The sequence below is a fragment of the Balaenoptera borealis genome (genome assembly GCF_965194805.1).
Source record: "Balaenoptera borealis genome assembly, chromosome: 3".
Taxonomy (NCBI): domain Eukaryota; kingdom Metazoa; phylum Chordata; class Mammalia; order Artiodactyla; family Balaenopteridae; genus Balaenoptera; species Balaenoptera borealis.
The window spans coordinates 2,860,428-2,873,096 of NC_138866.1; the positions used below are offsets into that span (position 1 = coordinate 2,860,428).

At 51.0% G+C, this 12,669-nt stretch overlaps 1 protein-coding gene across 1 annotated transcript in view; it reads right to left on the bottom strand.

Annotated features, from left to right (window-relative positions):
* DYNC1H1 (dynein cytoplasmic 1 heavy chain 1) overlaps nt 1-12,669 on the bottom strand; it is a 66,959-nt gene that overhangs the window by 38,855 nt on the left and 15,435 nt on the right. Inside the window, exons 8-16 of the mRNA XM_082387406.1 lie at nt 10,239-11,315; nt 9,349-9,528; nt 7,779-7,928; nt 5,970-6,116; nt 3,185-3,325; nt 2,658-2,834; nt 2,414-2,524; nt 2,211-2,330; nt 1,559-1,798 (exon numbers count right to left, since the gene is read on the bottom strand). Coding sequence (XP_082243532.1) covers nt 1,559-1,798; nt 2,211-2,330; nt 2,414-2,524; nt 2,658-2,834; nt 3,185-3,325; nt 5,970-6,116; nt 7,779-7,928; nt 9,349-9,528; nt 10,239-11,315 — 2,343 coding nt within the window. The remainder of the gene's footprint in view (nt 1-1,558; nt 1,799-2,210; nt 2,331-2,413; nt 2,525-2,657; nt 2,835-3,184; nt 3,326-5,969; nt 6,117-7,778; nt 7,929-9,348; nt 9,529-10,238; nt 11,316-12,669) is intronic.

A 12,669-nucleotide genomic window follows, 5' to 3' on the forward strand; every position in this document is an offset into this window, starting at 1 on the left:
GCTTCTAGGATTTGTGATTCCTTGAACACGTCTACGCACGTAAACATTCAAAAGCTGTTCCCTGGTGATGCGCGTCCATTACTGGATGAACTTTTGCTTCCAGACTTGACACAGGAAAGGTGGAGCACCTCTCAACTCAGCCATCCCCTCACTAAGTGCCGTGGGAGACGGAAGAGAAGAGTCAGGACAGACCTGGGCCTGGAGCAGGACACTCCTGACCGAGGGGACAGGGCGCTTGGGGCTGCCAGCCACGCCCTCCCTGAGGAGGTGCACAGTCGTCATATCAGTTACCGAGAGAAGAAGGAAAAGGAAAGCACTGTTCTCACTGGAGGAGACTCTGCTTCAGCCTTAACACTGTTTACACACTTCCTCTCCATTCTGATAACCTTTGAGAATGACTACACAAAATATCAAAGTTTTCACTGTAACACATTCATTACTAGCAAGGTGAGGCAACAAAAGATATTCAAATTCAGGTGATCACACTCTTGTCTAGTGATCAGTACTCACTCCCCTGCACAGCCTGGAAGCACTGGCATTAGCAAAAGCACAAGCCTGCTTAACACCGGGGCCCCTCAGCCAAAATGAAACACTAGGCAGGACCTTGGGCCCAGCAGCACAGACAGGGCTGCGGGCAGGACAGAGGCCAACCCAGTAGACGTGGGGCGGCCAAATCAGCCCCCAGGACTGGTGCGGAGAACCTACATCCTCACTACAAAACCAGACTGACGTTCAGAGCATTTCAAAACCCTTCCCCTTCTATGCGTACGTGTATGTCTAAGTTTGAATTCCACCCAGTGAGCCAGGCAGGCCGTGACCTACGTGCCTGAGCCCCACACTGGCCGTCCCCCTGCCTGGACGCCCCCTCGGCCACGGCACGCTTGCCAGCCCCTCCCTCAGCCTCCACATGTCAACCCCCTGCAGAGCAGGAAAGCACCAACACCCCTTTCCCGCGGCACGTATCACCATCTGACTTAAAACACATGTTCTTCTCGTTCACTCTTTACCCTCCGTGCCCCACTGGAGCGTAACTCCATGCAGGTAGGGCTCCTTTCAGGTCACCGCTGTATCTCTGCTGCCCAGAATGTCGTCGGTGCTCAATAAATACTTGAATGAACCCAGAGACCAGGGTGTGGCAGGTCCCGGTACAGAAAGCATTAACGACCGCGACAATGACGTCACAGCTCAGGGCTGCCCCCCACCGCACAGACCTAGCAGTGGCGGCAGCGGGATGCTTGGCCTGTGTCCACGAGAAAGGAAATTCTAACTTCTGACTATGCCTAAGTAAGAGGATAACTTACAAACAGAAAAACGTTAGTCTTTAAAACAATTCCCTGACTTAAGTGACTGTCATGAGGAGTTCCGGGTAAAAAGAGGTCTAAGTCGGCTTTCGTGTTTTCAAAGCCACTACCTGCAAGTACTGCTCCTTTTAATTACAAGGGAAAGTCTTCATTCTGGAAAGCTAAGCCATGGCAGGGCCTTTTAAGTCTGAAAGCGGAGACACCAGGTCACCTGCTGCCGGCTCGGGAGAAGCTGCGGCGCCGGGGGCGAGACTCACCGTGACAGGCTTGGTCTTCTCCCAGTCGGTCAGCAGGTCGGTGGTGCGGCTCTCCACGGCCCGGTCCTCCTGGACGATCTTCATCTGCAGGTTCGCCACCTGCTGCTGGATGGCAGAGTCCTTCCGCCGCATGATGTCGTTGAAGGCCCCCCACTCGCCCTCGATGTTGTCAATGTAAAGCCAGGAAGGCGGGAACTGGAACCTTTGCTTTTCCAGCAAGCGCTGGCCGTTGCGGTAGAGCTTTGAGGGTTACAGAATACACTGAGCACTTTCCTTCACAAGGGCAGCAGAGACTGCTGTCAGATTCCCACGAACGGGAAGGCACCCCGCGGCTACGGAACACACGTGCTCCCCTCCCGACGGCGCCGTGGCCAGGCCCGTGACTGCTCCTGGCGGCACCGAGTGGCCCTGAGCAGGGTCTAAGCGCGCTGGAGCTGCGCGTCACACCCTCCTTCCAAATTATGAGAAGGTAATTCAAGTTTGAGGACTTGAAGGTCCACAACTACAGCAAAAGACTTTAAAAGACAGGAGCCTGTGGTTCTCAAACCCTGAAGCGCCTAAGAATCACCTGTCCACCCTTACGAGCACGGCAGGGGCGCGACAGAGACGCCCCGTGGACCCCACCTGAGACACAGCGAGGGACAGGGCTCACCTCGACTTGCTTTTCAAACTGCTTGATCTTCCGCTTCAGAGACTGCACGTAGGTGATGAAGGTCACGGCGTCCGAGGTGCTGGCCGTGTCCACTGAGTGTTGTTCCAGCTCCTGGCGGGACTGTCCGGAGAGAGCGCAGCGTTTAGCAGAGGGCCGAGGGGCGCCGGGGGGTCCACCACACCGGCAGGGTCCTGCCGCCTCACCTTGGAGATCTGGGAGTGGAACTCTGTCATGTTGGAGCCGAGCATCTGCCCGAATTTGCTGAGGACCTCCTTATGCCAAGAGTCGTACTTCAGGTTCACCTTAGATTGGACCTGCAGGGGAAGGAGCGCGCGACAACGGATCAGCGAGTCTTTCACGCTGGAGCGTTTATGCTTCAGCTTCATTTCAGTTGGACGTTGCCGTCCCAGCTCCCCGGACGCCTTTCAATGAGACAGCAGAGCTCACCTTGCCGTAGTCTATGACTACTGGTCCAAACTCTTTCTTGGTCTCTGCATTGTCAAAGGTTCCTCGGGCCTTCCTTATCTGCACCAAGAGTGCCTGCCACTTGTTGAGATCTTCCCCGAGTCTGTTATAGATGTTCTCAGCTTGCATGTCCCACAAACACTGATACTGAAGCCAAACCTGCAAGTGAAGAAGAACACAGTTAAATACTACAGTTTGACTCTTCATTTTGTAAAATATTAACATATATTTTCATATTCTGTTAAAAGGCTCATGTTCTTTCATCGCCGTTAGGAAAACTCTCACTTCAAATTCTCAGAATTTTCCTATCAAAAGAGAATAGTTTCCTGTTCTCCAAAATGATTAATATCCCACAAGGTTTGCCCTATTGTTCACTCCTTGTTTTAAGACAGCAAATATTACCTCATCATTCACATTACATATAGTCAAGACCTTTTAGCTCCATATTCATTAAATCTCATACTCCTAAGTGTATAAGACAACATATTTGAATGAAATTAGCTTCTCACCTTGACATACTGCTCGACTTCATTTACGATGCCCATGACTGCAGAATAGGATTCCTCCAGGGCAACGGGGCCATCTGGCATCCGTGTTAGAGCATTCCGGTAGAATTTCTCTTCTTCAGTCAGTTCGTAGTGGACACCCACCTAACCAAACAAAGCCGGAAATGAACGCAGGTAGTGTGCACAAAAACGTGAATCTCAGAGTCACTTTCACTTAAAATAAACCGAAAGAAACTGTATTTAAGGGATAACATTCACTTATCCCAGTCACAGGTAACCAGAAGCCTACTTACAATATAACTCCTCAAACCAACGAAAGGAACATCAACCACAAGCCAGAAGATGTGGCGTCATGATTGGCACAAGGCAAAAACAGTTAGAGAGCAGGCGAGCCCTAGGAACAGAGAGCCCGGCGCCCCAGAGCGGGGCCCTGCAAGACCGGAGCCTCTCATCCAAGAAGGCAGGACTGAAGGTGGCGCCTAAGAGGGCGTGAGATGACCACGACCAAGTGTTAACACCAACGTGGATGCTGGAACCTGCGACACAGTCATTCGTTTGTTTCAACCATTTGTGGGCTGTCATGTGCCAGGCACTGTTGTAGGTACAACAAACAGACAAAAACCTCCGCTCACATAGATTTACATTCTGTGGGAGGAGAGAGACAACTAAGGGAAAAGCAAAGTACACAGCATGTCCCAGGGGGAGCAGTGCCATGAGGACAGCAGGGAGGAGGGGGCGACGGGATGCGGGTGCAGGGAGGAGGGGCGAGGGGATGCGGGTGCAGGGAGGAGGGGGCGAGGGGATGCGGGTGCAGGGAGGAGGGGGCGAGGGGATGCGGGTGCAGGGAGGAGGGGGCGAGGGGATGCGGGTGCAGGGAGGAGGGGCGAGGGGATGCGGGTGCAGGGAGGATGCCTTCTGAGCAGGGGAGTCAGGGAAGGCCTCACCGAGGAGGTAACGCGTGGGCAGAGGCCAGCAGGTGGAGGGAGGGAGCCTTGTGAGTATTTGCTCCCGGGGCTTCCGAGCAAGGGGATCAGCAAGCGCAAAGGCTCAGGGACAGGAGTCCGCCCGGCGCACGCGAGGATGAGCAAGAGCCCAGCGCGGCTGCAGCAGAGCCGCGAGGGGAGAAGCAGGTCAGGGAGGCGGTGTGCCACGTGGGGCCCAGCAAGGCACCGTGGTGGGTGAGACAGGAAGCCGTTAACGGGCTCCGAAAAGAGAAGCGTCAGGGCTAACACACAGTTTTAAGATGCACTCTGGCTGCTGTGTTGACAACAGATTGTAGGGGGCAAAAGCAGACACGGAGAGACCAGTCAGGAGGGGGCTTAAATAATCCGACTGAGGGATTATAGTACCTTGGACGGTGGTAGCGCTGGATGTGGTAAGAAACAGATTAGGGTTAATTTTTAAAAAATTTTTAAATTAATTAATTATTTATTTTTGGCTGCGTCGGGTCTTTGTTGCTGCGCGCGGGCTTTTCTCTAGTTGCGAGTGGGAGCTACTCTTTGTTGCGGTGCGTGGGCTTCTCATTGTGGTGGCTTCTCTTGTTGCAGAGCACGGGCTCTAGGCGCATGGGCTTCAGTAGTTGTGGCATGCAGGCTCAGTACTTGTGGCTCACGGGCTCTAGAGCGCAGGCTCAGTAGCTGTGGCGCACGGGCTTAGTTGCTCCGTGGCATGTAGGATCTTCCCCGACCAAGGATCGAACCCGTGTCCCCTGCATTGGCAGGCGGATTCTTAACCACTGTGCCACCAGGGAAGTCCCGATTAGGGTTAATTTTGAAGATAGCGACAGTGGGCGTCCAGGAGCAGGCTGGAGGATGGGAAAGGCAAGACTGGGGGAGGAGCAAATCTGAGGGAGGGGACTGAGAGACAAGTCCACTTTGACATCTCCATCAGGTGGTCACATGGAGACACCAAGGAAGCAAAGGGACAGGCCGTCTGGAGTTCAGGAAAAGGCCTGGCTGGAGACAGGAACACGGAGTTGTGCGCAGCTGGCTGGTATTTAAAGCCAACAGGCTGGATGAGACACAGAGAGAGTGGGGTGGAGACGGTGCTGAACACGTAGAGCCAGTGAAGCAGGTGGGCCAGGGAGGTCGAGGAAAGCCAGGAGAGCCCGGTAAAAAGAGTGTGGCAAGGAGGGGGCAGGAAAAAGAGAACTGAGCTTACGTTCACAGTTAAGAAAAGAGACATGCTTCTGGATAGGATCACTGTTTTCTAGAAAAGTCGGTTACAGCAGAGGTTGTGGAATATGTTTATTTGAAAACCACTGGTCCTATTTAGAAGTAATATTGCCTAGAGACCAGGGACTAAATGCAACGGTCTCTTGAGTTTTCCTTTTGCTCTAGGAGTGTCCTAATAAGAGCGTACTATATCTGGGATTTGCTTTAAAATAATCTGCTGCTGGGGGGTGGGGAAGGGAATATAATGAAACAAAATTGGCCACATGTTGATAAATAAAGCGGAGTGGTGTGAGCTCATATGATTCCCTCTGCTTTTGTGTATGTTTGCGAATTCCCATGATAAAATGCAAGTGGGAGGGTGGGCGGGGAAAAGCAGGAATTAAAATTCCCAAAGAAGTTCACGGAGGGAATTTCTAAGAGACCACTGACACCGGAGCTCCAAACCCGACTGTGTGGAAAAGTAACTACCGGGAAACACGTCAGGCCACACAGAGCTTCCTCCAGCTTTCCCCCAGAGCGCCGAGCTGAGGTCTGGAGTTTGAAAGGACGCGTCAAGAGCTCTGTAAGGAGGCGCGCGGAGGCGGCGCCCCAGAGCGAGGGGGCGCGGGGCTCACCTGGTACCTCTGACTCTGGATTCTGGGAAGGGACAGCACCACCATCTTCCAGGCGAACATCTCCTGGTACAGCTTGTACCTGCACTCCTCGATTGGCGGGTTCAGATAGATGACCTGGTTGGTTATTCTCAGCTCATGCACGACATTCTATGAAGCAAAGATTTCATTTTCACTCAGCAGTCTATTTCAGGAAAATGGCTTTGATATAGAGCATTTTCTCTCTCTAATTATTCAACTACTTCCGTCTGAACCACAAAGTCTGTTACTTTATTAACAGACCCGGTCTTCCCTGACTTCATGTTTGTGGCCTGTGTCCTCCCCAAAGGAAGAGGAGGTCAGAGGGCAGGCCCCGCTTGGGTCCTTCCTGGGTCCCCCAGTGCCTGGGTGTCATACACACAACAGGTGCTCAGTGAAGCACCATCGGATCTGACGTGCGTGATGATATCTGGACACGAGGACCTCGCGACCTGAGAAACCAGTGACACGAGGCCGATTTTACTTCTGTATGTTTACAAGTCGGGGTCAGTCTGTGCCACCTGCCAGTGCTTTAAGCTAATGGAGAATTCCAGCTCAGTCTCCACTAGATACTGTATCCACTCAGACACACTCACTGGCTTTTCTGCATCTCAGTTATTTAAAAAAGCACACTCTGGGGATGAATATCTGTAATATTCCAAAGTGAAAACATTTTTCAAGCATAAAAGCGGAAAAAAAAAAAGAAAAGGTATAAAGTCTGCGTAGAAAAAAAAAAAAGCCAATTGTTTCTCCCAGATCAAAGTTTTTACTTGCCCAGTTCTTCCAGGCTTCTGTTTTGTGAGACCTTTTTATTGGTAAATATAACACACATACTGTAAACTACATAAAACTAACACATGGCTTAATGAATTAGTGTAAGGTGGACAGCTTTATAACTACCACCCACGACAGGAGACAGGGACCTACTTGCAGAGTCTGAACAGAACTTTCTGGAAAGCTTGCTAGGCCCCCGTTGACCACTCCTTCACACGAATGGGAAACAGCTGGCTTGGAGACAAAGACTGCTGTCCAGCGTGCTGATCAGTGTGCTACTGCATTCTCCCACAAGAATTCGATTCAGATTTTTGTGAAAACAGTGACATTTTAGGGTCATAGTCTGAACATCTGCTTGTAGCAGATTATCATATTCAGTTCTGGAAATGATTTCTTACATATCATATATGCTTGGAAAGCAGAGATTTTTTTCCCATTGTAAATTTATTTCTAAATATTATTTTCTATTAAAAAAAACTTCTGTTTTTGAAACTATTTTAGACTTACAGGAGAGTTCTAAGGCAAGTATGAAGAGTTTCCATACACCCTCACCCGCTTCCTCTAATGTAGTGTAATTTCCAAAACGAAGACGCTAGCACTGATACAATACTAGGAACTGAAACACTGACTTCAGCCCGATTCCCCAGGATCTAATGAGGACACACATCACAGTTACTTGTCGCAGCTCCTCACTCCCTTCCAGTCTGTGACATTTTCTCAGTTTTTCCTGTCTCTCTCTCATGACCTTGGCATTCTGGTGTCCTGCAGGACGGCCCTCCACCTGGGTTTGCCTGATGTTTTCCTCATGGTTACTGGGGGGAAGACCATAGGGGTGAAGAGCCCTTCTCATCACACCACAGGTGACACCACACATCTCCCCTGGGATGCTGACTTGGGTCAGCTGGGCGTGGTGGCACCTGTCAGGTTTCTCCACTGTAAAGTGACCTCTTCCCTGGTAGTTTTTAAGGGGAGAACCTTATTTAATTTACTATCGAATCGGCTGCCCTGGGAAATACTGACCTTGATCTTCGGCTCTCCTCCAGGTTTGTGACTAACTTGAGGTGCGTCCGTATCCATGTCAACCTCTGCTTTGTCCTCAGCTTGTCCAAGGAGCACCTGGGTCCAAGCTCTCAGGCCAGCTTGCAGGCGGACGCCCAGTATTCTTTCAATCTACAGAGAAAACATGTCCAAGAACAGTGTTTCTTTCAAAAGTTAGCTCACAGAGCACGTTAACAGAAAGCCGATGTTTTAGGTCCAGGACGAACTGTTTCTCACTACAAGCCTTCACCCCTGCTTCTCAGCCTCATTTCCTCACCTTCCAGCCTCAGATCACCGTCTACTAGGCTGACTGTGCTTTCCACTTGCAGGATCCCCACTTATAAGTGATAAAGATACTAACACAAACGCAGCAGATGAGCGAAGGTCTTGATATTTGTTCGGTGTGATAGACAATTTACAAAACAAAAGCATTTTCCTGGTAGCCTCAGAGATAAAACTAGAAAACTATAATTTGGAGATTAAACAATTTTTTTTCTTTTCAAAATTGAGGCATAATTGACATGTAACATTATTATTACTTTTAGATATACAACATAATGATTCAATATTGGTATATATTGCAAAATGATCACCACAATAAGTCTAGTTAACATTCGTCACCAAACAGTGACCATTTTCTTTCAACAAGTAAAGAAGCCAGAATTCTCTTCTGATCTGTAACGAGACAAATAGATTTCCTATGACTAGGACGTCTGTATGTCTTGTTTAGCGTCTGGCCACACAACCATCCTGGGAATGCTGCGAGGGCGGCTTGAGATAAACTGGGACTTGCAGTCGATTCAAAAGAGGGGGGCCTGTGAACTTTCACTCTGTTTGGGTCCCACTGGTAGATACACTGCGACTTCTGTATCCATTTTAAAGGAGAAAATCTGTGACCCACACACAACAACTTCAGAACTGACCAACTACCATCTGTCCCCTGAGTGACCTCTGCCATAAAACATCCTCCTTCTAGACACTTCACAGCTGCACTCTGACATCCACCAATGAGAAAGCCACAGGGGGTGGTAAGTATGCTTCACACACACACACACACACACACACACACACACACACACACACACACACACACACACACACACACCCTCCCGCCCCCCCCACACCACTACACGGGTGAGCCAAGATCCTCTCTACCAGGAATAAGAGGTTCTTGGATGCTGGGTGGGATGGTGGAGGGGGACAAGGTGGTCAGAGAAGGGCGCCAGGAGAAGAGGGCCAGGAAGAACCACCTAAATTATCAGCAGAGCAGGGAAGGGCAAGTAGGAGGTTGTCAAATATCCAGAAAATAGAACTCTTTCTCCTCCCCCATAGCTCCCTGCTTCCAACTCACGAAGAAGGTGACTATGGCCAACACCACCGTTCAGCTCTGTCATTAGCTACACGGGGTTTCTGGAGAGAGCTGGACCGTCACTGGTAACGTCTAGGGAAACACGTGCTTCTCGGCGACAAACTCATCGGCTATGGAACAGGGCCCAGCCCACGCAGACAGCAGACAAGTGGGCAGCACTGTGTGTGACAGCCCCGTACCCACCTCCATGTCCAGCTTGTTGACCCAGATGGGCAGGTTGGAGTAGGAGTGCAGGTTGAGGTCGTCCACGGCCTTCTGCACTCTGTTCAGGATCTCGGAGAAAGTCTTATGATCATACATGCAAGTCTCCAGGGACCGGACTTCCAGGTCTATTTTTTCCTCAATAATCAGCAGATCATCCACCTAAGGAAGGTATATTTAGTATTTAAAACATCCACTTACTCTATTCCTTTATCTTACGTATATGCTTCTCCATTAATAAATGTCCGAGGCAGAGAAGTTCTCCCACAACTAGCTAATCCTACGTGTTGGCGTGAGAACACACCTGTGTCTCTGTGGAGGAAGGGAAACGTATGGAAATGAGCAGCCTCCCCCCTTGCCCGCTCCTGCTCCCGGGAGGGGTGACCTCTGACCGTCAGTTTGGGAGCAGGACACCGACGCGCTCCGCTCAGCGCTCTCCCTCGCTGGGAGCCGGCCACGCACCAGACCAGTGGACTCTGTCCTGCCCGCAGTGGCAGGCGCAGGGCCAGGAGGTGGCAGCTGGGCGAGGGTCTGGGGAGGAAGTCCAGGTCTGGGGCAGACTGACCGCAAGCACCATGACTGCAGATCGAGAGGCCATTCTCCACGCAGCTCTACCAGTAATAAAGCTCTCGTGCCCTTCACCTCTCTACTGGTTTCTACCTGAACTCGGGCTGTCACCTGACGGCTTCCCTAAAGCCGCGACAGCATCCAGTAGCCCGGCGAGTGAAAGGCTGCTTTCTCCCTCTCAGCGGACTCGGCCCTAAGCTGTAGGGATCACGCGTGCCCCCTGCGGGGGAGCTAATGTATTAACTGATCAGCCACCGCTGGGTTCAGCTCGTTCCCCGGACGTGGAGGATGAAAGCAGCACACACCTTTTCTTGGAAGTTGAAGACAGTCTCCGCTAAGCGCTGCACGTAGGGGTCGAGCTTGTAGGACTCCCACACCAAGGCGATGCCCTCCGCGATCAGAGCCTGCACCTCCTTTTTCAAGCCCGCGACCAGCAGGGAGATGGTGTTGCGCTCCTCCACCTTCTCGCACGTGCGTTCGTAGGTCCGAACGCTCTCGATCAGCGAGATGGCAAACGGGTAGAGCTGGTTTGCTTGGTGAGCCTTGTTCACAATCGCCAGTGGGACTCGGAAACCGAGCCACTTGAGGTTTCGAACTTCTTTGGAGAGCGTGATAATCTCGGGGAGGAAGTTAACCTTCAGCTTGAGGACGTTTCCGGACCGGCCCCGGACGCGCGTGCTCTCGATGGTGAAGATGCGGCCCGAGACGCCCAGGTTGCGCTGCTGCACCTTGCGGGCCCAGTCGTCGAAGATCTCCTGCGTGTTGAGCTTCATGCGGAAGCTGTCTCCGTCCTGCTTCAGCTTCTGCCCCTCCACGTGGTTCTCCCAGCCCTTGCCCAGCACGTCCTCCACGCGCTTCATGTAGGCCGTCAGCTGTCGGTCGATCTGCTTCGCCCAGATGATGGAGCCCGACACCGGCGGCAGGTCGCGCACGTGGCTCATCTTACACGCCTGGCTCTGCGGGTACTGGACCTTGAACTTGTCGTGCAGAGACTCGATGTCGTCCTTCACACGCTGGATCAGCTGGGTCTGGTACTCGCGGATGGCCCCACGGATGTGAGGCCTGACAAACAGCGCGTTGAACCTGGAGAAAATCCTGAACATCTCATTGGCGTTCTTGGCCGTGCCGAGCTGATCCCGAAGGCGAGCGGTGATCCGGGTCTCCACCCTGTCGATCCTCTCGTCGTATCTCTTCATCGCAGCCTCCCAGGCCTCCGTGCCCTCTTTGGAGACATCGAGCCCGTCCACTTCCTTGACGTTCTCGTAAGCGAGGTTGACCTCCTCTATGGCATTTGCGTCAGCAGCATCAAAGAGAACCTCGGCTACTTTCATGTCTTGGGGTTCGGGCACCTCTCCTTGGTTCTGCTGTGCAACTGCTGTGACCTGGAAGGAGAGGATTCGTAACAAAAAAGGTCTGCCAAATGAAGACTCATCCTGTCGCGCACAAGCAGCACACACCACACAAAATGACCCGTCCACCACGTAGGTTCAACGTTTAGTCAAACATTTTACAACTACAACTCAACAAGACCACGTAAGACACTATATGGTATGTTTTAACTCTGTGCTGGAAAGATCTTCTGACAATGTAGTTTCGTTGCTTAAGCTAAAAGAACATGTCTTAAAACCTGAGTTTGGGGTTCTTCCCTCTTCAGTGTTTAGACTATGATTAAAACTGCATTGGAAAGCTCAGGAATTCACAGGAGTGCTACGTACAAACTCAGTATCCAACATGCTTTTCCTTTTTTTTTTTAAACTTTAAATTATAATCCATCGGTCCATGCCACAGCAGAGGGACAGATAAAGTGCTACAGTAACTGAGAAGAGTCCGTTCAGTTCCCTTCATGCTATTGGAGAGACAGCAGAGTACACACAGGATCTTTGCCTCAGGAAATGTTAAGACTTCCAGGCCTATCTCAGGCCCACACTCTCACAGAATTGTAACGCTAGGCAGGGGTCTTGATCTGGGGTCCACAGATGCCTCGGATGAAACTCAGACAGTCTGTGAATTTGTCTGGGGAAAATCATTATTTTCACTAACTCCCTAATTAAATTTAGCATTTCCTTCAATTATGAATGTGGGCTACAGCCACAGCTGTTCACAGTTCCGACTCTGTCATCAATAAATCCTGCCTCATCACATTACAGTTGTACACATCCTAAGATCTTGTTTATGTTCACTACTTCAAAATTATGGTATTAGGCCTGTCACTAGGTCTTGTTCTTTTACGTGTTCATGGAGAAGCACACAGATTACTAGATCACAACTTCAGAACTGTTGACAACTGTTTATTTGTAAACCTGTGCGTTTTAGTTTATGTATTTAAAACCATTCTGAGGACTCCGGGTGATGACAGTGTAGGAGCAAAAACTGGGCACAGTGATTAAGCAGCCATTTCAGGACAATGGAAAACAAGGCACGGCAGCCAGCACCTTGAGCTGTGTTTGTAGCAGGTAAGAGCAGTGAGCTGACGGCCGTCCTGCCTGGAGGGGCTCCCATCCGCCAGCTCAGGCGGGAAAACCCGCAGCTTCGCAGGTGGGAGCACAACAGCAATACGCATAAAGGGGAGATTCTGGAAAAGACAGCCTGACAAGGGCCGAGGTACTAAATTACACGGACACACAGGAGACCCTGGGGAGTCCTGCAAGAATGAAAAGTCTGGGCAGATTTACAACTTGCTGTCAACCAAGAATTCTATAACCGGTGAAACTATCCTTCAAATATGAGAGTGAAATG